This window comes from Hylaeus anthracinus, unplaced genomic scaffold, assembly GCF_026225885.1.
Source record: "Hylaeus anthracinus isolate JK02 unplaced genomic scaffold, UHH_iyHylAnth1.0_haploid 12000, whole genome shotgun sequence".
In the NCBI taxonomy this organism is placed as follows: Eukaryota; Metazoa; Arthropoda; class Insecta; order Hymenoptera; family Colletidae; genus Hylaeus; species Hylaeus anthracinus.
This window is the reverse complement of record NW_026534347.1, coordinates 167,343-193,836: the sequence shown is the minus strand read 5'-3', so window position 1 is coordinate 193,836 and position 26,494 is coordinate 167,343. Positions and strand designations below refer to the sequence as shown.

Genomic DNA, 26,494 nt, shown 5'->3' with positions numbered 1-26,494 from the left:
ATATACATATACATATACATATACATATACATATACATATACATATATCGATATCATCAATATTTTCCATACTTTCCCATTGTTTGTATTTACGTCGTTGAACGTTGCTCGACTACGCACTGTCCGGGTACGAGAAGAGTGTCATAGACTCCGCTCGTGGAATGCACCACAGCGACCATTTAAAAATCAGCCGAGTATCCGGTCCGCTTGCAAAGTAGCGTTTGCGTATGCGTGATTAGCTAGTTGTGTACTAATTTTCTTTCTACAAATAAATTTGATTAATAAATTTATTTTGGACAAATTAATGCGATAACGATAAGACACGTCTGCGAGACAAGACGGTACGGTACGTATGTATCGGATCGACTAATTTTAATAAGAGGCGCGCGACTAGAGTGTCCCGCAGAATACAATTGATTAAATTTGTTGCGAACTCTATCGCACTCTTCTCGCGATAGGCTTCGTATTCATATTCTTCATAGACACGCGGCTACGTTTCAATTTCCGTCGCTTTCCAAAATAACCACTTTTAATTAATCCGCATTAATCGGGCATACAGGGGGGTCTTACTCGCATCTCCTTATCGGGGGTGTATCGTTGTCCAATCTGGCAGTTTTACCTCGTCGACTGTGAATTCTAAAATGTTCTATCCATTAAGCAAAATCTTGTATATCGCGCATAGACGCAAACGTATCGATTTTTCAGCTAAAGACAAATGAAATTCAGATTCGAGTAGAGATCGCGCGAAAAGTTACTTAATATATAAGGACGCGAAATTACCGTTACACTTATTGTTAGTTTCTTTCTGTTTTCGCAATACATACCTAGACTCGCTAATGTAGCATCGATCGTCGATCATCAATATTTTCTTATTGCTTTGAACTATCTTGCCAAAAATGAAATTAATGAAACGTTTACTAATTATTCGTACGACTAACAAGCAGGAATTGTACTCGATAGATTGTTGAAATGTCTATTTACAAGTAAACACGATCAATCATTTTTAACCCGAATCTATACGGTTCTATCCTACGTTTGTAAACGCATTCACTGACATATATGTACATTTATTTGTCTTCCTTTCGTATTATCATTGTTCAGCGACGGATAAATATTCGTAATGTACGAAATGTTTGTGAAATGTACTCGAGGAATCCGTAAAATTGTTTATTATGGTGGGAAAATCGTTTTGTAAAAATGGTTGTTTATAAGCAGATGTTTAAGTTAGACGATATGTTGAATTGTAAGTGATTTTTTTTGTTTTTTTTTTTTTTTTTTTTTTGTTATATGTATAATGTTACATTAATGTAATATTACTTTAATGATTCTGGACGATGTTTAATAATATTATGATAATACAATATAATGCCGTCTTCTATAAATCTATTGTACATACGTATGTAGCATATTTATGGGTAATGTATTATCTATTGTATAAAGAAAATTTCGTATTGTTTAAGCGAGCCTTGAAAATTATTGATAATTTCGATTGGCAACAAAGGTTGCAGAAAATTCCGGAAATGGAGAGTCACATCGAGTGACTGTTCGTATACGTACATTTTTACACGGAGTGTCTTTCTTAAGTTATTATATGATTTCGTAGAGTATTTATTACTTGTGGTTAAAACCTCACATAATTGGCAATAAACTTGGTCGTTTATTCGTAGAACACGTGTTTTCTTGTTTTCTCAGCGATTGTTCGGTACCGTATTATACGTACGTATAGTGCTCGATACTTTCTTTGTACGTAAAACGTAAAACATAACGACTCTGCCTGTTTTCACTTTGTTTCTACTCGTTCTAACGATATTTTTCACTTGCTCTTATAACGTATTGTACGAGTAAAAAGCATTAGTAACGGAGACAAATTCTTCAACGATGAAAATGTATAAAAACGACGAAAGGTATTTTTTGTTAGGCGCATCTTCTTCAAATAAAATATTATACTAATATTTTATTTGAATATTTTTATTGAATACGATAAAATTCCATTTTATTACTAATCACGAAGGTTGTAATTAAAACGTCCATTACTTGGTGTTACAAAAACACCAATAATAAAAATAATGTAATGTATATTTGTATAAATGCTGCAAGTTTCGTTTCAATATGATTTCTCATTCGATTTTTCCCACCAGTGTCTATAATTGTTTACAGTGAATGCGTGAAATAAAAATATCGCAAACAATATTTTCATCGCGCTTGATAACCAATAATATACATAAATTGTAGTACACACATTTCTCTTACAAAATATTTGTCCGTTATCGCGAGTAAAGAGACAAGGTATTTTAGAATCTGTGATTAATACGTCGACGCGTATAAAAAGCGAGAAATTTGTGATCGTACCAAGGTGCAAATATTTTTTATACGAATTTGGTGTACACGCTCAAACGGTAGTCGTTCGCGTTTAATGTACGACGAAACAAATTAGTAGTAGAATTACATCGTTTAGACGTTTCTCGAATAGCTAAATTTTCTGCGAATCTAGCACGTTTTATACAATTTTAACATTAATTACACTAAAAACTGACCAGGAATGCACTACGAAAAGAAAGCGATCTCAACTGAAACACTTTACAGTCCATGTAAACAAGTTAAATTCGATCAGCCGATACAAATCTGTCAAATTTTTTTAGAATTCGAAACCTAGGAAATCGTCATTCGTCGTTATAATTCGTATCGCAAATTTCAGTTACACTGTGGTTGAACCAATAATACAGTGTCGATAAATAATTGATGTAATACAGAAAATGTAGCTTATTAAGAAATAGATATGTAGGTAGAATACGTTCACTTTGATAGTTGACGGTATATCTGTTTTGCGTTAAAAATTTACGACATACAATGGAAAACACAGTGTATACTTATTTCCACCCGTTCTTTTGCGATGGTTTCGATGCCAAATGTTGTAGTTTGTAATTTATAAATATATACTTATCCTATTTATAAGTTTTTTTCTTTATACATATACATATACAGGTGTACATTGCATATGTGTGTGTGTCTCTCTCTCTCTCTCTCTCTCTCTCTCTCTCTCTCTCTCTCTCTCTGCGTGTGTGTATGTATATATATTAGTGACTCTTGTAATACTATGATGTGGTATACATATATGCACATGTATGCGCAACACTGATTACTACATAATGTAGGATATATCGGTATCGCTGATAAGCTGTTTCGAAGACGAACGAAAACATCTAAAGAGTATTATCGTATCGGCGTTCGTTATTGTTTTTAAGCCTTCTTTCTTCTAAAACGTACAAGGTGACTTCTGTAGGAAAGCGAGGGAGAATAAAATTGAATGTAACGAGAACTCTTTTTTTTTTTTTTGTTTTTATTCTTCACTAGCGATCTGTCCCGGCTTCGCTTGGGAGCAATTTTAAATTTTCTATAACAAGTTGTTTTTAACCGAGTTCTTATAAGACCTTATAAACGACATTAGTCGTTTTTTCTCTTGACGTTAACGCGGAAAAATTGTTGAGAATATAATTTAAAATATTTTCGCGGCGCCTCTATCGGGAAAAGGCCCAAGTTTCTCCTCGAATAGTTCTTACTGCCGATGCTAGATGGCGCCATTTGTATGATTGAATAATAAATAAAGGATTTAAGGGTTGAAAAATGATTTTCATTCATCTTTTAATAGTACGATGTTTGTCCAGTAATTTGTTTTTGGGAACAATTAAGAAAAAAACTAAACATATACCTGTGTCGATACCTGGTGGCGACTAGCCAAACTAATTTCGGAGTTTGGTCAGCGCCTCTATCGGGGAAACGCTCAAGTTTGTCCTCGAATAGTTTCTCTGTTTAGCGCTAGATGACGCCATTTGCATACTTTTCCAAATGTTGATTTTTTAATTATAGGCAATAACAAATAAATGAACGAACAATGTGATATTAAAACTTAAATGAAAATCATTTTTTAAGCCTTAAATTCGTTATTTTTTTATCCAGGCATACAAGTAACGCCATCTAGTGTTAAGAAAAGGGAACTTTTCGAGGACAAACTTGAGCGTTTTCTCACCGATGGCGCCACTCTAATCTAATTACCGACATTTTAATTATTTGCATATTTTACCTCTTATCATTTTTACAATATGCTTTCTTATATCTAAGTTGAACTTACATGTATACATTTTGAAATGTAGGTAACTTGTTAAGAAAAACCAAAGTTAGTCGTTTAGAATTGCTCGTATAAACTATAAAGCATGTACGTTAACATTTATTTGTTCATCCATACATTCCATATATATCAATTATTCCATAGATTGTTTAAAGGTAGGACTTGAATTCGTACTATGTAGAGAAGAGATGCCGATTAGAGTAGAAGTAGGGCACGAAAAACGAACGACTCCTTTATATTTCCATTTATTGCTGTGTAACTGTACGGATCCATAAACGATTACTGACGATTGTTGAACGATGTAAATTTATGTAAGTGAATATTAATTAATATTCAATAAACTCAAGTAACACTAAATACAAATGTAACAAAAACATGATTTGTGCGGTTTTTTATTCACGAGCCTTATGATTACTCGAAGTAGACGTTTAACAAGTGTCTTAAATAATAGTAACAATTATTTTGAAGTAATATTTAAAAAATATATAATATATAATAATGGATACTACATCTCTAGACTATAATTGTTTCCACAAGTATATTATTTTACGTTTTGAAAATAATAATAATAATAATAATAATAATAATCTTAATATCGTGTCTAAAAATCTTTACCATGAAAATTGTACGCGCGAGTTTTACAAATAATTCTCAGTTTTGTTGTTTCAAGCTTGACAGTACACGTTACCGGCGCGAGCGATTACAACTCGGTCATTGTCATTGTTTACGCTAATGCAATTATTTACAGAATGCTGCAGACACAGACAACATCGAGCAAAATTTGTTTACATATTTGAGAAAATCTCGACTTTTGGACTGTTTTAATAAATTTGATAAGTTTATGGTTAAAATATTATATCGTTTGTTTATTATTTTAGACGCCAACGAGATTGACATCGCTTAAAGAAAACGTTTATATCAGTCACGATACGCAGGAATCAGCACGACTAAAGTAAAAGTTGTAAAAAATAAAAAACTGTAGTAGAAATGAAATGAAATGAAATGAAGTGAATCGAATCATAATTAACGCGTAAAGATGAATTTTCCATAAACCGTGTTAGAAGAGTGATCTTGTTCATTGTACAGCTACATGTATTACGCGTATCGGGTACGCGGTGGACGTACTTTGATTTGTTTCTGAGTGCGAGGAGACCGTGACGTGACACGAAATTCAAGGGGTAAATCGTAACAGCGACAGACGCAACAGCTTGGAAATTTGAACCAATCACTGAAGATACCACGGCACTCGTTATTAGGATCGTAAGCCAGCAACCTGTGGAGTCTGTATTGTTGTTCGCATCTGCATCCATCTCTGCAGTACATCTGCTTGTTTTCGTGTCTTTAATCAAACAGAATACGATTTAGCAATTTGAATCGTATTTGAAATCGGTTTAAATCGAATTTTCATCAGCGAATAACGCCGAATTACTGTCTTATACTTACGTGCATTTTTCCCAATGAACGTATTGTTCAAACGGATAGAGATTCAGAAGTGCCAGTACTTCGCCTCTGGTATTATTCGCCCAGAATGGTGCAACCACCTCCTCTTTTACGGGACAAGCGTTTCTAAAACATTTTCAACGTTTCGAATAAAATTATGCCCATCGGTGGTACGACATACCTTCCAGGGCTGTATTGTAAGTCTGTAAGAGGTTGGCTAAAGATTTGTTTAGGTCGTACTTTTACGCGAGTATTAGATTCGAAATTGTCCCAATTGCACGCATCGAGATCAGAGAACGTTAAGAGAGCGTCGAACAAAAGTGAAACACCCTCGGAGAAAATTCATATCATCATCATTGTAAATAAAACTTGCTTGCACTTACACTCCTCTGAGCTTCAAAACCGGTTGTTCCTGTTGATCTTTCGCGGCAACGTCCTGATACAGCTGGCCTTCCATAGAAGAAGCTTCCGGCTTATTCGCTGGTCGATATTCTGGTCGAGGTTTGAACTGGTGTTGCTCGCTCGAACTAAAAGTCCCGTGAGCGGTCGTTTCTTTCGGCGTGGCGAATAGCTCCCCTGATAGGTTCATGTCAAGTTCAGCCGGTAGTTCCGTGGTACCGGGTAAACTGATCGTAGACGTTTCGTCGAAATCGGCATCGGGAACATCCGACACATTGATCGTTTTCTCCTCGTCGTCCACCACCTCCTGTTCTTGCTCCTCGTCGATCCTGTCGATTTGCTCAGGAATTTCATTGATGCTGAAATTCTGTTCCTTGACGATGTGAGAAATCATCACCGGCGACTGCTCGATCGTTTCCGTCGCGTTCTCCTTTCCGTCGTTGTTTACGCTATTCACCGAAATCGTCGTCGACGGAATGGCCGTGGTGGTGATCGGTTCGCGAACGGTCGAACCTGTCGTCGACGACGTAACCATAGAGGATGATGGCGTTTCCGTGATGGAAGACATCTTTGTCGACGTTGGTGTTGCGATGGTTGCCGTTGAAGCGGTAGATTTTTCAGTTGGTCGAAAATGAGGCCTGGTGTATTCGCTTAATTTTGGAAATTTGTTCAATCGTTGAACGCCATTATCGTTGAAAGATCTGCTCGTGAAGCCACGTCGTTCGTACTCGTCGCTTTGTATCTTTAAATTGGCTTCGCTCTCAAAGTCTTCGTAATCGTGCGTGTACTGGTATTTTCTGAAACGATTCGAACCATCAGTTGGCAATACGTGCTAAGAAAGGAATGAAAGAATGTGCTCGCGAAATATACGATGATACAGAATATTAGAAAATATTCGAGTATGGTTCGGTAGGTACTTGAAAATTTACCTGTATTCCTCGGCAAAATGATGACGACGATCGTCATCTTTTAGTTCGATATCATTTCTCTCGAATTCTGCTCTCAATACGTTAATATGCCGTTCATCTCCGTACATACGTCTCATTAGTCCTTGATTTTCTTGTACGAAACGTCGAACTGCATGCCTGAAATTAAACAAAATTCAATTTCCTTTATAGGAAAAGTCAAAAGCATACGATCCGTATCGCTGGACAAACGGAAAATTTACGTATTATTATAAAACGGTTCAAGCTTAAAATGTTTTCGCTAGAGATCATCGAGAGTAAAAGTACGTCACATCCTCGACATCTCTCAGTTTTATCACGCATCATTTTAATATACTCGTACGATGCCTTTCGTTCCGTTGCTTAACATTCATAGGCGTACATGATACGTTTGAATAGTGAAAATATACTCTCTCCGAATTGTTAATTGGCTTTCTATTGTTTCCATTGGGGGGTAATTTTGATAGAACGAGCCATACGAAATATCGAAGCCGAGTTTCGATAAATCAAAGTACAAGTAAACGTGTTGTAACAGTTACCATGGATAAGCACTGCCAGCAATCGCGCACCAGTTTTGTCGTCGCAAGTCGCAAGGAAGATTTGCGAATCGCGCACGACTGGAACGCGAATACGGTTTGCTGCAAGCCGAGGATGCATCATAACCGAAGGTACTCGGTCCACCACCACCTCCTTGACATCTCACGTGTTGATATGCAATCACCTGTACACCGATAAGATTAATCGTTAATATTACCGTAAATTCTAGTTATCGGTTACTATCTAGTTACTAGTAATAATATCGTAGTCCGTTACTCGAGTTTCAAATAAAGAAAAGCATGTTTTCGCTCACCTGGAGGACGAGAAGCACGATTACATTCATAACTCGCGTTAAACGTTAGTTCGGAGTTTTGGACCAGGGGCCCGGAAGGTCGTCGATCACGCCCGTAGTCCTCGGGCGAATCGTTTTCACTGACGATCCGATTGCTACCGTTAAAAGGACGACAACAGAGGGAGATTCGCGGCTACATGACAGCACCTCCACGCGCGAGGAGAACGCTTTCATTACTGGCTGTAATCAGCCGGCGGCACACGGGGGAACATGAGAACATGCGAATGCGAGGCTCGGTTAGAACTCGGAACTCTGCCGGTTCGCGGTGGTAAAAGTACAGAGTTGTATGTACATAGAGGAGTCTCGTTGGTGAGCGAGCGTTCGACGCTCGCTTGACCGACAACCAAGAGAGAACGAGAGGAAGAACAAGGGAAGAAATGGGAAGACAGAGCACGTCGCCCGGTGAGTAGGTCACTGTTGCCGGTACCGTTACATTTCAGTTCATTGATGTGTGTCACGGGGCCCCACGGTGACGTAGCGAGAGCCCTACGGGCAACGGATACTCCTTTATTTTAATCCATGCTCGATTGGGAGAAAGGTAGCTAGGAACCTTTTTCGAGATGAATACGAGCCACACTTACACCAACGAGAAACGAGTTTACCTACTTGCTCCGGTTCCATCCAGCCAAACTTTTCCCACTAGTAAAACAGCATTTTTCAAGGCTATCGGGATCCTTGAAAAAGTGGCAATCGGTAGGCGAAAGATCCGGTGAATATCGTGGATCAGGTAAACTCGACGACGATTCGCCCCAGAAATCGCTCGTATCTTTTGGTTTTCGTTTGATTCCCGCGGGCCCCATTTTACCCATTTCACCCATCTAACCCATCCAACTGATCTCAACCATTTTACGATTTTACCCATCCTCGTAAACACTGTTTAACGCTTATAATGAAACTTTCCGCGTGTTCCACTGACCTCGAAACCACTGTCACTGCAGCCTCTTTCACTCAAGTTTCCTGCTTTCGTGTTCTACGCCGACGCCTTAAAAAATGCGATGATTATACGCGGTACTAAAAATTGTTTGAAAACCTACGAATGAATTGTAATATAAAATTCGTACGACTGGGGAACGAATCGAGTTGTATTAAGCCAACGTACGTTCGCAAAGATTAGCATTCGCTATCGTAGCGGATTTACATCACGCTAAGAATTCTGTGAAAGCACGATGCTATTTAAATAGAAGCGTTTACGCGTACTTACGTTTCACGTTGTTTTCTCCTTTTTAAAGATGCACCCACTAATGCACCGACGACAGTAATAGTATTACACTTTACCATTCCGTTAGGTGAATAGCATTGGATTATTGGAGCATCGTTTTGCCCGATTGCACCTTGGCAAAATACCAGTTTACCGTGGTAGGCGGTGAACGCTGATACAGGTTCTTGCGTCTTCAGCTACAAGTAGAAAAGAAAGCTGTTTGCCGCGCACCGCGCACCGTGCACGCACATCGATGCACATTGCACACGCATTGACACGCATGCAACATCTTCACCATTACCGATGTTATATAAATTCTATGAAACTATGCACAAAGTGGGGAATGTATGGTAATGGTCTCCGTTCCGAGTTTGTACTTTGGAGATATTTGAAACGAGCCAAAGAAAACAGCAAGTTTAAGAAATATAATATATTTGTTAATCTTATTACATACGTTTACCATAAATTGTCTCATATTTTGTTCAGTTTGCTTGCAAGTGTACAGCGTCGAGTATTGGTAACGATATAATACGATTCGATATGTACAATACTTTCGTTATAGTTGAACGTTATATCTTATTTAGAAATTTACTTTTACCACTTGATATACGTATTATAACTTAATTATAACTTATTCTTACAGATTTATATACACATCGCTTCGTTTTATTATACGTACATATATATAGACATATACATTGTATTATAGACATTTTTAACAGTTTTCCGTTAAGAAAATGCTCGTCAGTCGAGTAGTATACAAATTATTTAAGCGCTACATTCGCACGCATCTTCTTCTACTTGTATCGTATCTTCTTTTTCTCTACGATTTACCGTCTCTTTCTTAAATCTGAGGAAACCTCCCGCGTACCACATGAAAACGCAAGAGAGACTTAAAAAGGAAGTGAAATGAAGAGCACCTACGTAACCGTTCATCGAATCGTGTACCAAACCTTCGAATTGAGAAAGACAGAAAAGCGAAAAATTAATCAATTATTCGCTAGTTACGATTAATAGTAATACCCATCATCTTAACTTTGTAATTATCATTACAACTCGAATAATGTATAACTTTCGATAATAAATTGTATATACCAACTAATTGCGTATCGTGAACAAACAAACAAACAATAAATAAATAAGCAAACAAATAAACAAATAAATAATAACCTTTATTAAAATTAGACGATTTTAAACTACTACACCTATATTTCTGAATAAAGTAACAGCTTACCTATAATTGGACCTATGGCGATAGATAGTATACCGTTGCAGACCATTTGCATTCCAGATGCAGCTGGCAGTCTTTCGAGAGAAACGTAGTCAGGAATGATTAAAGCCTGGAAAACAGCTTTCGTCCCTTTTGCAACACCAATAATTAATGCAACGCAGACGACCGCAACATAGGTGGTTCCCCAGGCCGATAAAACTATTCGATTTCTCAAAATAAAATCAGTTTCTCATTTTCTTGTTTGAAATTATATGGCAGACTACGTACTGGTTCGTCCGAGAGTGGATCCTATCAATGAAAAAACGTAAAGATTCCTGGATGTCCATCCAGCTTTGTGTGCCAAAAGTGGAACGCACAGCCGTCCAGTGATATCCGAAGCGGCTTGGATCGACATCACAGTTGCGATCGAGGTCCTTTCGAGGCCCGCGAGTTCGGAAAGGACGAAAGGAATCATCGCATTGAAATTCGTTTCCGCGACCAAAGACACTCCCATACCTGTTACAAATGCACATTTCTTCAAGAATTTTTACAGATAATTTCCACCAATCGTTATACGATTCTCTAGGTTTAATAGCGAAAATATAATCAAGTTACCTAATATAACTGCAACGTAACGGCTGTCCTTTAAAAGATCGAGATCCAAGTGTTTGAAAATTCTCGACAGAATCTTTCGTTTGCCTTCTGTTCTATTGGCGAGCTCCGCGTTTCGCGATAAAGGTCGCTCGCGATCCTCCGTTTTTCGTTCGACATCGTTGCTCAACAATTCACAATTAACGCCACCGTTTTTTACCTCAGTTTCATTTTCAACATTCAACGATTCGGCTCGTTTTGCAACACCGTTGTCGTTGCACTCTGCGGAAGATTCCGTGATGTCATTGCCCTTTGTTATACTTGTAATCTACATAGTAGAAATGAAATCTGACGGTAAACGTTAATCGTTGTCCTTTTTTACGATTCTATCAGGACAACGAACTAGCAACGCACCAAGAATGCCGCTGACGATAAGATGGCATATTTATTCTATTCGATCTACCTGCTATACTCGTATAGCCTCGTATAGCCTCGTATAGCCAACTCACCTTGTTCTCGTTAAATGGTTTTAATAACGATGCTCCTACGAGCGAATGCATCGCTATTCCAGCAAGAATTAAGAGCGTCCCGGTGGTAGCATAATTCTCTAATAGTTTTGCTATAAGAAGAGGCATCAGAATAGGACCCAGACCAGTCAGTGTTACCGTGAACCCCATCGCCAAATTACGTTTCTTTCGGAAATACGTGTTGAGTGCTAGAGTCGTTGCTGGAAACATAACTCCGTGACCGATACCTAGGCACGATACAATATACAAAGAGTCGATTTTATTAGAGGAGATTTGTCGCGAAAAGAAAAGTGTTTCGCGGACAACGAATTACTTACTCACCAACGATAATACAATAAGTGATAATAATCGAGGGAACAGATACAGCAAACGCAGTCATGCAGATACCAATGGCGACGGTGAGACCGCCGAAGAATCCCACCGTTCGAAATCTGAACCTTTTCATCATTGGCCCGCTTATTAAACCCAGACTACACGTGATCGTTCCATTCAGATGAAGAATGAAGGATGTTTGCGTAGCGGTGATACCGAGTGAACGAAATCGGTCCGTGAATACAAGGCCGTAGCATTGCTGTATCGGAAGTATCGCCAACTGAAACAATTTTATTCTTTATTAGTACATATACGACACATATTTGTCTATTCGCGTTCTACTATTCGAATCCAATTTTCTCTCATTGTCAGCGTTGCTCTCCTTTTACGTTATCAAAAATGTCGTGCGCGAAACACATGTACATTCGGGACCTCACGATATCTCGAAACAAACAACCAACCCAGCGTTTCTCAACCTTTTGCTTCCGAGTTTTACGACAGGACAAAGAAATTATAATTAAAAAAGAAAAGAAAGAAATATAGAAATAGAAATAGAAATAAAAATAAACAGAGAATATCGGTTGAGAAATCGGCTGCACCAGAAGAAATAAAATTGTGAAAACTTACGTTAATGATTGTCACAGCGGCGACGATTACCCATGCCCAACCTCTATCAGTTTCACCGCGTGACATTCTATCGGACATTCGGCTCGATCTTCGGGTTCAAAGTTCCTCGAGAAATTCGAACAACACTTTTCTCTTGTTCGCCTCGTCTTGGAACCGACGCGGCGGTGAACTGCAAACTTAGAGGGCTGGCTAAATACACGACGGGATTGGACGAGTGATAAGATACGTACTTGGTAGCGTGGATAAGTATTAAATACATATGCCCACACAGAGGCACGTGCAAGAATTGTTTGTGATTTTCGAGCTGTCGCGTTGAAACTGGAAATTGATTCGAGCTATACGTTAACGTTTGCATTCTTCTCTATTCATATAATATAGGTATTAAATAGGTTCAGTTATCTATTAGCAGTGTCACATGGACTAACATGTTGCTCTGTATACATATAATTGGTCGATTTTAAGATATCTGGAAAGATTATCGGTCATTTTTCGCTTTGTTATTGTACTTTTCTTAATCGATCGATCACTTACTCGTACGATTGTAACGTATAAATGCAAAACAATGATGTCAAGACACTTTCATGTATTTGTCATTAAATAAATCAAGACAATGCACCGATGAACAGGCGTTACGTACAATCTTTTTCCTTATCTTTTGTTTGCACTTTATATCTGCAGGTTTTAGAGCCTTCGACGCTGTCCGTTGGTCTCATTCTCTTGTCAGACAGGTACACGGAACAATCTTTCTTTTGAAAAAGTTATTCAATATGAACAAATAGTTTGGTTATCGTAAGGCACTGACTTTGATAGAACAATCAGTATTCAAGGTAGCAGAAAGTGTATTTTATTTTAACAGAAATACTAATAATGTTCAAAGTTTGACCTATTGTCTACAAATGTTACATATAAAAATTAGAGTAAAGTGAGCGATCGAGATAACTTAAATAATTAGTACGGTTCAAAGGAATCTTGGAATTGTAAATCATTATCATAAATTTCAACTTTCTTCCAAGTAATATTATTATAATAAATTAACACGTGCGTACGCGTACGTGTTCGAATTAGAAGGAATGACTGACTCGAGACACCCTTTCGTGTATTCTATTTTAGTTGATCATTTAATAATGGTTTAACGACGCGTAATTTGTAGGTTCTCTTATGGCACCGCACCGGTCGGTTTCAGTTATGAGGACGCGACGCCCGCGCCGACGCGACTCGAGGCGACGCGACGCGACGTATGGCGACGTCCGCATGGATATTACTGTATCGTAGCATTAGCGTTCGGTTCGTCGTCACCGTTGAATGCATGTTTCATTAACGACCGACTCGACAGTCAGATCACTATAGATTCGCCTTCCTGTCACTTGGACTCACTAAAAAACACAGTATTTTCCCGTCAAGCACATTCTCGAACTTTTCACCGATAATTTTTACGTCGTGTCTGCGACGAAGCGCAAAAATAGGCAACATAGGTGTACATACATTCATGTTCCGAGCGGTGCCGAGGACTACTCGTGACTGGCTCGACGAAGGGAAGTCGCTTGATAAAAACCGGCTTCGTGACTCGACTTTAGACCAACTCTGGTCTTTGACTCGTCGTACCACGTACATATAGCGTATGGCTTCGTTTACATGCTTCGTTACATTTGCATCGATGCCGACGTCGACGCCGACGCCGACGCCGACGCTTTTACACTACGGGACAAAATGATAGCTAGACAAATAGTTTCTCAAAGTATTCTAAAAGTCTTCGTCTCATTTATTTGGCATTATTCTCGTTACAAGTTTTGTACATGTAATACATGTTCGTAAAGTATCAAAGAGTGCGTAATTTCAGTTTACAAATAAATAATTATTTTTTGTTTATCCATGAAATTCTCGAAAGATCAGTGTGCAGCTTTTCCGTGAAACTGGCAAGTTTTCTCATACTTTCCATCATTCTATAACGTTACTTGGTTCTGTTTGTTTCGCTAAAGTAGCCCTTGTTCTGAGCGCACCGTACACAAATTCGAAACTCCATGCAACAAAAGTGATGGTTATCATGAACGTCATAACGTGTATACAAATGGTATAACTTTGACTTACGTCTCTGATGTATCCTGAAATATTATATACTACATGTATACTATATGTAATTTGTATATGTTGATATAATATGGGATATTATTACAAGGTACCGATTAAAGGACTCAACGTTACAACGAATAAACCCTTGGACACCATGAACATTCCAAAGGCACTGGGCAGCTTTTTCAAGGAACAACATTCGGAGACGCTGAGATTCAAATTCACCAAAGTAGCTCCTCGTAAAAATCCTATTACTACAAAAGTCACTATTAAGAATATTCCTTTGGATTGTTCTGCCAAAACTAAAAGAAAAACAGACGAATAAACAAACCCCTTAAATATTTCGGAATATTGAAATAAACAGCTAATCTTGAAATAAATGGTTGAAAATATTTGACGATACTTACTGGATCGTCCAATTCCTACCAGCAGGCAGAACACCCAGAAGACGGATCTCTTTTTGAATCCGTATCTGTCGAAAATGGTGGGGAGTACGAGTCGAGCAAGAATGTCGGTGAATGCAGTTATCGACAAACAGGAAGCAACTTCCACGTTGGTCATTCCTATCGACCGTCAAGTTCCTTCGAGGAGTCTACCAAATTCCTACAGAATACTGCACGGTCGAACGAAACCCGAAAAAATAACGCGATAAAAGATCGTCCGATTGATGATAATATAGCTGTACATTGTAAAATATCTATACATATACTATTATATGTAATATATTTCATCATAATTTATTGTTTCTAGAAGCTTATTGGAGAGTTTTAATAAGGTTTCCGATTAAGAAATTATTCAGTTTGTTCACCATTTATCGCACTTTTTCACGTTTCGCTCTACCACGTGCCGATGCCGTTGCGAGAGGATGTCAAGTAATAAATACGAGTTCTTCCTACTACAATTGTAACCGATAAGTATGGGTTTTGGATCGATGGATATTATTACTACTCGTTCCGTTGCTTTCATTACCTTGCAGATACAATTGTTGCAGAAATGTTCAGCACCGATTTCTTGCAATAGCAGAGCTTTTACTGTACCGTATAAATTTCAAAGAACCTCGACATCTTTTAATAACATCCTTTCGCTATGGTTCCTTGACAATGTTACTTACCTATACTAGACAGAAAAAACGGAGTCATCAGTTTGAAGTTCGATTCGGCAACATAATACAGACTCAAACCGATGATCACGTTTAAGTAAATGCTATCTTTTAAAAGGTCCAAATCGAAGGTTTTCCTTATCCTCTCGAAGAATGATTGGTCGTGTTTTCCTTTCTCGTCATCTTTCTCGCCATCTTTCTCGTCATCTTTGCCGATATCGATTTTCGACATCTCGATATCATTTTCAAGCTTTTTCCTTGCTCCGTTGTTGTTTTCGCGTAATAGAATGTCGCTTTCAGCTGTCCTATTTGTATCCTGTGTACGGTAAAAAATAGCTTTTCCGAATGATCGCTGTACACACACTACCTATAATAATAGGTACAATAGTAGGTAGGTACATTAATTACAACGTTACCTTTTCCGCAACTTTTCTTTCCTTGGGTTCCAGTGGTCGTAATAAACAGGCACCGACCGTAGAATGTAGCGCCCACGCTCCAACGATCATAGTTGCTCCTCGAAATCCATAAGCTGACAAAAGAATATGTATAAACTGTAAACAACAATGAAAATTACTAGTATAGTGTTGCTACAATATAAATATATTGAAATTATACAACATTATTAATCGATACATAGGTATAAACGATAAACAAAGTTTAATAAATTTGTGCAGGCCTGTTTGTGTTAAACTTTCAAATAAAACATAATATAAATTGGTATTAAAAATTCTATTCCGTACTTGCGGTACCAGCATCATAGCCAATGTCGTGCCTGCCATTGAAAAACCGACGGCTTGCCCTCGTTTTTTATCAAAAAACGTATTTAGTGCTACAAAAGACGATGCGATCGCTAACCCAGTTCCTAAGCCTACGATAAAAGAATTAAAAGATTATCGAATATTGGTTAGCGTTACTGTATTTTTCTAATCGTTAAAATTACATACATTTAAGTGTATATATGGTAATTTTGATAAACAATGAAGGATAAAATAATAAATACCTCCTAAAATACTGTACGTGCAAATAATATGAAACATGCTATTAGCTCTCGACGTAAGTATCAGTCCAGTGCAACTCAAAAGAGATCCGAAGAATGCCACTTGTCTGTATGAATATTTCTTTAATAATGGTCCTATTAAAAGACCTACATTAAAAGAAAACAATCGTTTTGGTGCAGAAAGAAAAAAAGAAGAAAAAATAACAATTCCAATATACGGAATATCGGAATATACTGAATTATAATTACATTTACTTGAAAAATATCGTTTTATAATTATTCCAGTAATACCTGAAAAGTTAACGATGGCATCAAGAATACTCATTATCAATGACGTTCCTGTGGAGTCAATGTCAAGTTCCTCCAAAGGGTCGTGAAAGAGAAGACCAAACGATGGATCCAACGATCTTAAAGAAAGCTACAGAAACAAGTATAGAATGTTTAAACACGTACATATAATAAATAAATAAGAGAAATATAAATAGAAAGAGGAAAAAAACATTAATTAGATATGTATTACCGTAATCAAGCTGCTACCAAGACAAACGAACCAACCCCAACCACCGTCGGGTGCTTTCTTGTTGACGTGGTCAACGGTCATCATCTTTGCTTTTTACCATTAATCGACATAAGAACGAACCGTTCGATCAACGATTTATCGAAAATTTGAAGAAAAGTCAGGCTTCTATTGTATAATAGTAACGTGTCCGAGCGTCACATATCGCGGGATGTAGTTTAATGGTTTAATCACTGTCGCATCGTTCGTTACTTTACGATTCGATCCGATCCGATCCGATCCGATACGTAATCCAGATAGACTGGTCCGGTGTTTCCCTCACTTCTTACTTTGGTTATGACTGACGACTCACTCTCACTTTCAAGCAAACCGATTCGTTCTTCGTCTGCCCCTCTTTGTTCTGTCGACCCATGGAAAAATACGTGTTACGTTCTTTTGCGGGTCTTGTAACCCTGAAAGAATTTTTTCCCCATAATCGTCGCCAATAATTGAATCAACGGCAATGTGTTTTCACATACCGAATACATCGGTACATTTTATTCCTGTATCTTGGACGATGCAAACATGTAGTTTGTGAATCGATTGAAATATCGACTGTATTTTCAATAAATAAACGTACTTTCCGGACCAGAAGACAGTCACGAAGTAAATAACGAATATAGCATTCGCGTGATACGCGTGCGCATACGCACATACTCGTATGGTATGCAAATAATGTATAATTTAGTATGATATAAAGATTTATCAAACGTGATGCATGTGTTGAACAAATTGTTCTTTATTTTCGTCTGTTTATTATCCGGAGTTCCCTTCGTTATACGCAGACCATTTGTAACAGTATGACTAATTAATCACTCGCTGAATTATTCATGACAATAATAACGACTTGTACGTACAGTATAGCGGCGATTTAACATTACTGTTTCTTTCAAATAATTCCCACTCGAATTGAAAAGTATTTGTCACGGTACTAGCAACTAGCAACAATCAACTACCAACATCGCTCTAGCTTGTTATGTACATTGGTGGTAAAAATGATATTATATAATATTCGTTGGAGCACATTAAATCAACTTAAATTATGCAACTGCTGTGTTAGAGTTTAAAATTAATCTACAGAGAAATTTGAATGATTGGATAACGAACCTGGATAATGGAAAAATTGTATGGATTCGTTTAACGGTTCCAAAACTTTGAATCTCACGATGCTTCACCAACTTCAATTGTGCCTGATTATTTCATTTATTTGCATTAGGAAGTATAACACCAGCCAGCAAGCAGCGGTCAGCAGGCAGCAGGCAGCAGGCAGCAAGCAGCAAGCAACAGGTCACAAGTGTTTCGCGAAGCAAATTTTTATTTGAACAGAGCGACGCGCGTACTGGCTTTACTTTTCTTATCCTCGATAACTTACTGCACGAGATATGTCAAAGACGCGTTATGCATAATACATTTAAACCATTGACCGCCTATCGGTACGTTTACGACCAAAGAAGAATGAATCTATAATGAACAATAACACGTATGAAACGAAGGAAACCTATGGAACACGACTTTTCACACCTTTCTCGTTATCTATGCATTATTCGAATAAAGTTTTCCATTCATCTCTAGTTTCGACTAGAAAAAGAACACAGTTGCGCATAGTTGAACGTGTTAAAAAGTATCCGCGATTCAACAGTCGGAGATGAACCGAAAGAGATAATACCGTAACATCGTATGCGAACATTGAAAATATTCATTGATGTAATTGTCCTGTTTGATTTTTTTAACAATCTTACAAGATATATGTATATGTATATGGTATTCTATTTTCTACTGTGAACGAAACGCGTGAATGTAGGTACTTGTATTTCAAGTGAATAGGTATTACCTGGCACGGTTAAGGGTAGCAACTGTGACAAGCAACGATACAAGCCCGGTTCGAATCGATAAATCTACTCGAGCGTGTAAAACGTGTGTACAGTGTACTCGAATTATCCACAGCTGCTCGACGTTTCACTATCGGTATCGCGGTTATCGGTTTCCGTGAACCCTTTAAACATTATTCTCAGGATTCGCGCGTGAAAGCGCACATTTAATCACAGCTCGACGACGTCCCTTTGACTCGAAAACCTATTTCTCGACAACTTATCCGGAAACTTGTCACCGCAGGAGCTCATGAGCGAAAGTAACGACTGACTACGACTACCGAATGTCATTCATCGAAATGACCACGCGCAGTATCGCGCAGCATCCTTTTTCCGAGGCTGCCGACGCGCGATCACGACCGCGACGACGACGCCGACGGCGTCGCGTCGTTCCGTTGTCGCCAGTGGCGCATCCACCAATTTACCATACGAGCTGGAACGAATAAAATCAACTATGAATCGATTTTACTTCAAAGTTAATCAGATATTGACGGATGAGAGAATAGAAAACGCAATCGTGTTAAAATTTCAAATACGCATTGTACGTATTGAACGGATTGTACGCATTGCGGATTGGCTGTTTAAATTGCAAATCGAAAGGCTTTGTCGTCTTATCGTCTCGTTAATGTGATATTATACGTGTACGTGTAGTAATGGGCTCTACCTCGAACGTGATTTTCGATTTATTATTCAATTCGCTAGGAAACTGTCGGATGTTTGGCATACACCGGCTACTGCGAATTAACGAGATTCTAGTTAATAGACGGATAAAGTAGGATTATTTGGTTGCACGTTGCACCCCGTAGGATCCGGTACTGGTTGTCGTTTACGGGCAACTCGAAGGAAGATCGTTTGACCGCGAGAAGGAAAGAACGCGCAAAATGGAGACACGAGAGATTACCGATATCTCAAAGTTGATTCGACCGCAATCGTCGCTGTCGCTGTCGCTGTCGCATTAATTCCGCGGCGTGAGTGGACACGGTCGATTTCTGACGGCATTTTTCCTCTACGATTGTTTTTCTTTACGAAAACGAAAAGTGGCCAATTTAGTATATTATGTGTGGCCAGTGCCGGAACAAAGAATCTCCGTTGGCGTCGGCGTCGGCGTCGGCGTCGGCGTCGGCGTCGGCGAGGCGTATTCCTCGGCAACGTAACGCTCGTCGCGTAGCTGTGTACCTACAAGTGAACGCATGATAGCGGCAGAGTCGATTCTCGCAGTGCTTTAAATACTCATTGAGGTAGTGATATGCATCAGTATGTAAACGTCGACAAAGATTCATGTTCACAATCTTGTGTTAACGTCGAAGCGCATTATCGCAACTGTTTCATGAAAACACAGTCTGCACCACTCGTTTACAGTTTAGTAAGATTCGAATCGTTCGAGGATGGAACAAACGTCTCGATACACGCGTCGCTATTCATCAATTACTTTCAAACTTGTTCAAAGTCGCCTCTACTTGGAACGAAAATCGAATTTCTTCTTTGAAAAAGTTTCCTTCGTACACAGATCTGATTTTCAGCAAATTGTTTATTGTCGCGTTAACGTAGTAGCAACTTGGAATTAAATAATTATAAAACAGATTCTGCGTTATCACCTGTCTTATTGACATTATTACTACTATCAGTGTTACTCTACTTTCCGTTCTGTATTAGAAGCTCTCCAATTTATTTTTGCAATCGAAAGCAGCTCCGAGTATTAAATAAAATGAGCTTTTATTAACCGACATTTTCCTATTTTCAAACAACTAGCAATTATCAAGTTTAATGGTCGAGCTGAACATTTTGCGCATGTCCGCAATTTATTAACGAAACAGAAATAAGTAAGATTTCGATTTCGATGAGAAAACATATCCGATATATGCTCGATAATATTAGAACCAACTACACTGTCCATTTTTCATTTCAATAATAAATCAATGTCACATGGATTAATTAACACGATCACGGGTAATATTTTTTGCTAATGGCTTAAATTACTTGCGGTGCAACTAGCTGCGGTTTCGAAGGAAATTTATTTTTACACGGTAAATGTACTCGGGCGACAATCGGTGTTACAACACTCATTTTAGTAATATTCGCCGAGCGGTTAAGTAACGCAATTGGCATTAAGCAAGTAGCGAAACACCACTAATTAGTTAACGTTGAAGGAGATCTATCACGATTTCGAGTCACGATTTGGATTCTACTTTATCACTTTGAAACGTGATAAACGTATTCGGAACGCGTAAATTCCATTCAATTTTCCATTCAATTATGGGTATGGTATCAATTTTAAACATTGAAATTTATCGGAAATGGAAAAGGGAAGTAGCTTTGTAATAAGAATTCTTTAAATCTTAATTTATTTAAAGTCAACGGTGTATTTTACAAGTTTTACAAGATGACGAATACAATAAGATAAATTTTAGGTATTCCTGCGTATTGGTAATTTCTTTTTTATTGAAATTCTGATGGAAAATAAATAAAAAAGTAATTTATATTTATATGTATAACTACAGATATAGGTAATATTTCGATATTTGTTGTTTACAGGGTAGATACTTGATATACATATATTAATACTACATACATATAGGTATCGTTATCATTATGTCGCAAAGTGTATAACGCCTTATAATTTGCCACCGTGTATCTCGAATGCACGGCGTAATACACGTTTCAGGGGCAGGATATAACCGGTAAATCTGTTCACGTACGAGTACAGGCTAGGTATAGGTATACAGTACCATTATCTCATTTACTTCCAATATACAGATCTGCTTTTCGTTATCTGCTTTCTGCTTTCTGATTTCTGCTTTCTGCTCGAGTTCGTATGTATATACCACATGTACATATCATAGCGAAATAGAAATAACAACTGTAACCGAATGTTCAAGAAAAATGCATTTTATTTACTTGGATCAAATTTATCGCACCTTGTAGTCGTCTAATAATACGAGTTAAAATAATTTCATCGGTGTGTTCATGGCTTGCAGCTAAACGGAAATAAGGATAGGACAAGTAGATTAGAAAAAAAGAACGAAAGTGAATGGAAACAACGATGAGTTAGTGTATTGTGTATTATTCGGTTGTTAAAGGTACCGGTTCAAACGATTCTACAGAAAAATGTTGTGAAATTCCGTTTACGATACGTTTTCTAATTCCAGATGTTACGATAGCAATATTTCATTCTCCTTAAGGATTGGTGCTTAGTACGGTGACATCGTGTATGTACATAGATAAGAGAGTCTCCAAAATCATTTGTATTCAGTTTCGTTCAGTCAAAAACCACCCAGCTGACTGATACACGCAGTGTAGAATTTCTTAAATCGAACCGTCTCTTCTCTCCACTCTTTCGAACAAATCAACAACTTTGCGGTGGTAAGGTGATGCTAGTTTTTCATATTATAGTAAATTATGTCTTGTGCCGAATCCTGTCTTGGTTCAGTCAAAATAATCGCGTTAAAAAAAAATCGAATCGAAAGAAAAGTCAATGCGTTTGTTAAAGTAAATTAATGAAACTTGGGTTATACGTAGTAATTATCGCATATTAAAATAGTTTCCGAGCAATGTGTTTAGAGTGTAGAAAACTATGACGGTAGCTAAAACTAATGGAACAACGGCAATGACAACAACAACCAACACTTGTATCGATCATGAGAAGAAACAACAAAGTAATGCGTTACTATTATACAAAGAAGAGGAAAAAGAAAAGGATGAAATTACGCTAGAAGACTTGGCTCCTGACGGTGGTTGGGGATGGATGGTGGTGTTGGCTATGATATTAGTATTCGTTAGTATAATTAACTTGGAACCATCTTCGACAATTTCAATTTAACGTAGAATATGGAGTTTAAGTTTGTCACCATCTCTAGTATACGTATAATGTAATTTTAGTTAATAAATTATTCAATTCATCTGATTCGTTCTTTTTACAGATTACAACATTTGGACCAACCGCATCGTTTGCAATTATTTTCGGTGATTTTCTTGAAGCAACTGGTCAAGCTGGTACAGCAATGACGCTATTTAATTCCGTTTTCATGGTTACATTTTCGATTGCTGGTAAGTATCGCAAGCTGCATTTGTTTCTCGGTGTAGATCCTTCGAAACGAACATAACAACGATAACGCGTCATTGAGTAATTTTATCCGTCGCGCCGCGCCGCGCCTCGCCGCGCCGCCCCCGTTCCAAGATCTTTTTACTTTTTATGCTTCTGTATACCGTATACCTGTACGTGTACGTGTACGTGTACGTGTACGTGTACGTGTACGTGTACGGCTGCACGACATTTGCTACTGATAACACATATTCGATTCCGAATAAGTAAGTGTACCCATAAGTGTACGCTGCTTACTTTTTAAACCATTTTACATAACTGTTGTTTATTTCAAACAAAATAATTCATTCTTAACGAGGTAACCTCTATCCATTTACAAATGTTATATATACATACGTAACGTGTAAAAATGATTCGTTTCATATACTATATGTATGTTTGCCCCAGTACAGGGGTTACATCGATAAATAAACGATGAAATAACTATATGTATATCAAATACAGTTACAAATGTTATTGTAATGTCAATTGTGTAATAACACAAACAGGTATTATTTGTACATCGACTTGCATAATACTTTAACCGCTAGAGGCTCGTAATACATTCTGAACATTTCCCTGCAGTACTGTACACATATACATAATAGTATGTATCTATACAATATCGATTACGATAAAAAAAATATGCAATATTATATGTGTATTCTAACTGAGATCAATTCTACATCATTTAAATGAGAGCTAGCTAAGCGATTACATAGATATATTGTATGTACATAGATTGTCAGATGTTGAAAATGTTACCGATAAGGCACCTGTAATTCAAGAATAGTTGTTCATGTAAATCTCCCGTAGAATGGTAGGCGCCAGATAAGAATGACATGCCATTTTTACTTTTGTTGGAAGATTACAAATACGAAAATTTACGCCAAAGATTGTAATATGACACAGCAAAAAAATGATTTCTTATTATTATCGTAATTTTACAATAATGTTCAACGCCAAGGTGCATATCGGGATTGTCGCGATACATATAGTACGTATATACAAGTACATGTATGTACATTGTACATAGACGTAGCAAGTTGTTCGATGTCTGTTTCTGGTTTTTAGGTTCTAGCCCCATTGGTATTTCATTCAAACATATATATATATATATATATTTTGTTATCAAGTTTGTAACGTACACAAGAAAATAATACTAGCGAGTAAAGAGTTAACAACAATTGACTTTTTGCGACAGGTTTGATGACCAACATTTTATTGAAGAGATACGCGATGAGGCCTGTAGGAATTTTCGGTGCGTTGATGTTTGCATTGCCGAACGTGGCTTTAGCATTCGTTAACAACGTGTACGAAATGGCATTTTTAAATTTCCTCCAAGGCTTGGGACTCGGTCTGATCATTACCATTTGCAATACGAACTTCAACGCTTACTTCGTAAAGAGAAGAGCGCCGGTACGGAAATGCAGGGCTGATGGCCAGCCTTCTTCTAGATAGCTATATTCTGAATTTTTTAGAGAAATTCTTCGTTTCCAGATAATGAGCGTAGCCCAAGTAATTATCGGTTTAGGTGGAATCGCGTATCCTGTCTGCATAGAAAGATTGATGAGAGCCTATGGTTTCCGAGGTCAGTTGACAAATATTTCAAACAGACAACATTCTAGCCGAATATTAACTTTATTATTTTCTTTAAGAGGAATTGTTTAGTCGTGAAAATAACGATGGTCGTTTTATGATTTGTCAGGCACTGCATTGATGACGGGCGCGATGAGCTTAAACTGTATCGTCGGTATGACGATGATGCATCCAGTTGAATGGCACTTGAAGAAACCGGAACAAGTACGCGCGGAACGGGCACGTCAAAGAGAAGAGCGGAAATTGTGCGGAATAGCAGCGTTGAGTCGTCGTTCCAGCGAGGTTACTCATGTTCCAACGAAAACTAGATGGAGCAGTTTAACGAGTCTCAAGGATGAAAGAGGGAAGCATTTGCCGCTTTTAGTTGAAACGTTGAAAGTAAGTTTTTATTTATATGTGTCATTACACACGAAATCGATCGCTTGTCAACCTCTATGTCAGACATTTCATTTTTACTGCTGTTTGTAATTTTATTCCGAATGAATGAATGAATCGCTTTCTTTTCCTTTTCCTTTTCCTTGTTCACTTTCAGGAACCTGCGCAAAGGGTAGCTTCGATATCGGAGCTCGAGGGGAAAATTTGCAGTCGAATGAAATCTGGATCGATGCGTGAACTTTTAACGAGACGCATGTCGGCCCTCTCGGCCTCGAGTTTGGCAAATTTAGTGACAAGTATCGGAGCCGTAACAGACATTGCACATTACGAGAAAACTAAAGAGAAACGATTGGAGAAAGGAGTTCAGGTGTCTATGAAGGATGTAGACGATACCGACAAGAGTCAAGTAAAGTACGTAAATAAAACATTGCATGTAAAAAGTACAAGTGTATCGATGATAATGTATTTTAAACGACGCAGAAAAATCTTCGCAGAGCTTTTGGAAATGTCACTGTTAAAAAACTGCGGTTTCATGAACATTTGTCTTGGCGTCAGTTTTGTCCTGTCGAGCGACTTTACGTTCTCCGGTCTGTTGCCATTGATGATGGCCAACCACGGACACACCAAAACCCAAGCAGCCCTGGCGATTACTATCAGCGCCGCTGCAGAATTAGCATCAAAGATTTTGATTGCTATCTTCACGTTGGTAGTAAAAATCAAAGCGAAATACATCTTCTTCTGCGCCATGATTTGCATGGCGTTTGCAAAAGCGGGTCAGTAATACTATCCGATTAAAAATTGATAGTGGTTTCATTGGTTCTTGGATAAAAAATATATTGAGATTAAAGCGTTTTTAGCGGAACACGATAAAATCAAAATTTAATGGTATTTTGTATTCGCAGGTTACTTAATTTACAGTGACACCTTGACAGGGACATTTGTCATGATAGCGATTATAGGAATGGTTAGGTCATGGTTATTAGTTCCTCAACCATTGGTCATCATAGAAGATGTCAGTATCGATAAATTCGCTTCAGCGTATGGAATTGCTGGCGCTAGTAGCGGCGTGATTTCCATAGTATTTGGTCCAATCGTTGGTGAGCGAATGACATACGTATAGCGTACCTATACAGTAGATAGAAAATCAGCATTTTTCGATAAACTATCCTTAAACAAAGTTTATCCTAATAGCGATAGAACGAGTCGAGCGAAATCATAATATGAAAACAAACGGTTTTAGGACTGATGAAGGACTGGACCAACAGTTTTGTCATCTGCCAGCTTGCCCTTATACTAATGAACGTCCTGTTTGTTATTCCGTGGGCAGTACAGTTCCTTTCAGTAAATTTACCAAAGAGGAGGAAGGAACGGGCGGATAAAATTGCTGCCGAAACTTCCGGTGCCCTTTCTGCCGATTCATGCTAACGAAGAGAGAAAGAAGAACATCTTTGTACATACATAAAGTGCCTAAAGAATATTTGAAAGTAGTTTTTTCTTTTTTTTTCTTTTTTTTACAATAACAACAAGATATACATAGACATAGATTTGTTTGTAAAATGCGATCATGATACCTTTACGAATGCTTCTTTTTCTAG

General features: G+C 37.9%; 4 protein-coding genes and 1 long non-coding RNA gene across 19 annotated transcripts; 2 read left to right on the top strand and 3 right to left on the bottom strand.

Moving 5' to 3' along the window:
* The first annotated feature begins 4,123 nt into the window (after positions 1-4,123).
* Positions 4,124-5,140, top strand: LOC128890446 (uncharacterized). Its single transcript, XR_008460616.1, has 3 exons — positions 4,124-4,210; positions 4,268-4,434; positions 5,002-5,140. It is a non-coding gene; the product is annotated as an uncharacterized LOC128890446 (long non-coding RNA).
* Positions 5,141-5,218: 78 nt separating this feature from the next.
* LOC128890445 (protein spaetzle 4) lies at positions 5,219-9,087 on the bottom strand. The gene is made up of 6 exons (XM_054148917.1): positions 7,757-9,087; positions 7,446-7,627; positions 6,892-7,047; positions 5,947-6,759; positions 5,567-5,689; positions 5,219-5,462 (listed from the first exon to the last, which is right to left on the bottom strand). The coding sequence occupies exons 1-6, from the start codon at positions 7,784-7,786 to the stop codon at positions 5,219-5,221; spliced, it is 1,548 nt and encodes a 515-aa protein (XP_054004892.1). The 5' UTR covers positions 7,787-9,087.
* Positions 9,088-9,696: 609 nt separating this feature from the next.
* LOC128890533 (monocarboxylate transporter 9-like) lies at positions 9,697-13,860 on the bottom strand. Of its 6 annotated transcripts, none has more exons than XM_054149101.1 (8): positions 13,743-13,860; positions 12,261-13,633; positions 11,643-11,913; positions 11,304-11,548; positions 10,819-11,122; positions 10,492-10,719; positions 10,228-10,422; positions 9,697-9,946 (listed from the first exon to the last, which is right to left on the bottom strand). In XM_054149101.1, the coding sequence occupies exons 2-8, from the start codon at positions 12,336-12,338 to the stop codon at positions 9,762-9,764; spliced, it is 1,506 nt and encodes a 501-aa protein (XP_054005076.1). In that variant the 5' UTR covers positions 12,339-13,633; positions 13,743-13,860; the 3' UTR covers positions 9,697-9,761. The 6 variants fall into 6 exon arrangements, 5 of the variants coding, with proteins under 5 accessions (XP_054005076.1, XP_054005077.1, XP_054005078.1 ...); XM_054149102.1 differs by having other exon boundaries at positions 12,261-12,726; positions 12,792-13,781; XM_054149103.1 differs by having other exon boundaries at positions 12,261-12,726; positions 13,431-13,781.
* Positions 13,861-14,131: 271 nt separating this feature from the next.
* On the bottom strand, positions 14,132-19,152 carry LOC128890534 (monocarboxylate transporter 2). 5 transcript variants are annotated; one of them, XM_054149109.1, is made up of 11 exons: positions 17,459-17,603; positions 16,944-17,392; positions 16,715-16,841; positions 16,427-16,570; positions 16,167-16,294; positions 15,843-15,977; positions 15,439-15,742; positions 14,735-14,890; positions 14,438-14,629; positions 14,346-14,359; positions 14,132-14,274 (listed from the first exon to the last, which is right to left on the bottom strand). In XM_054149109.1, exons 2-11 carry the CDS (start codon positions 17,025-17,027, stop codon positions 14,209-14,211), a joined length of 1,350 nt encoding a protein of 449 aa, XP_054005084.1. In that variant the 5' UTR covers positions 17,028-17,392; positions 17,459-17,603; the 3' UTR covers positions 14,132-14,208. The 5 variants fall into 5 exon arrangements, with proteins under 5 accessions (XP_054005084.1, XP_054005081.1, XP_054005082.1 ...); XM_054149106.1 differs by lacking the exon at positions 17,459-17,603 and adding an exon at positions 18,811-19,152 and having other exon boundaries at positions 14,132-14,359; XM_054149107.1 differs by lacking the exon at positions 17,459-17,603 and adding an exon at positions 18,811-19,152 and having other exon boundaries at positions 14,132-14,359; positions 16,944-17,340.
* A 716-nt stretch (positions 19,153-19,868) lies between these two features.
* LOC128890067 (uncharacterized) lies at positions 19,869-26,411 on the top strand. Of its 6 annotated transcripts, XM_054148255.1 has the most exons (11): positions 19,869-20,085; positions 21,823-21,891; positions 21,994-22,207; positions 22,406-22,619; positions 22,765-22,891; positions 24,130-24,344; positions 24,426-24,516; positions 24,634-24,902; positions 25,057-25,672; positions 25,802-25,996; positions 26,140-26,411. In XM_054148255.1, the coding sequence occupies exons 4-11, from the start codon at positions 22,419-22,421 to the stop codon at positions 26,322-26,324; spliced, it is 1,899 nt and encodes a 632-aa protein (XP_054004230.1). In that variant the 5' UTR covers positions 19,869-20,085; positions 21,823-21,891; positions 21,994-22,207; positions 22,406-22,418; the 3' UTR covers positions 26,325-26,411. The 6 variants fall into 6 exon arrangements, with proteins under 6 accessions (XP_054004230.1, XP_054004231.1, XP_054004233.1 ...); XM_054148256.1 differs by lacking the exon at positions 21,823-21,891; XM_054148260.1 differs by lacking the exon at positions 19,869-20,085 and having other exon boundaries at positions 21,763-22,207; positions 25,057-25,310; positions 25,380-25,672.
* The last annotated feature ends 83 nt before the right edge of the window (positions 26,412-26,494 follow it).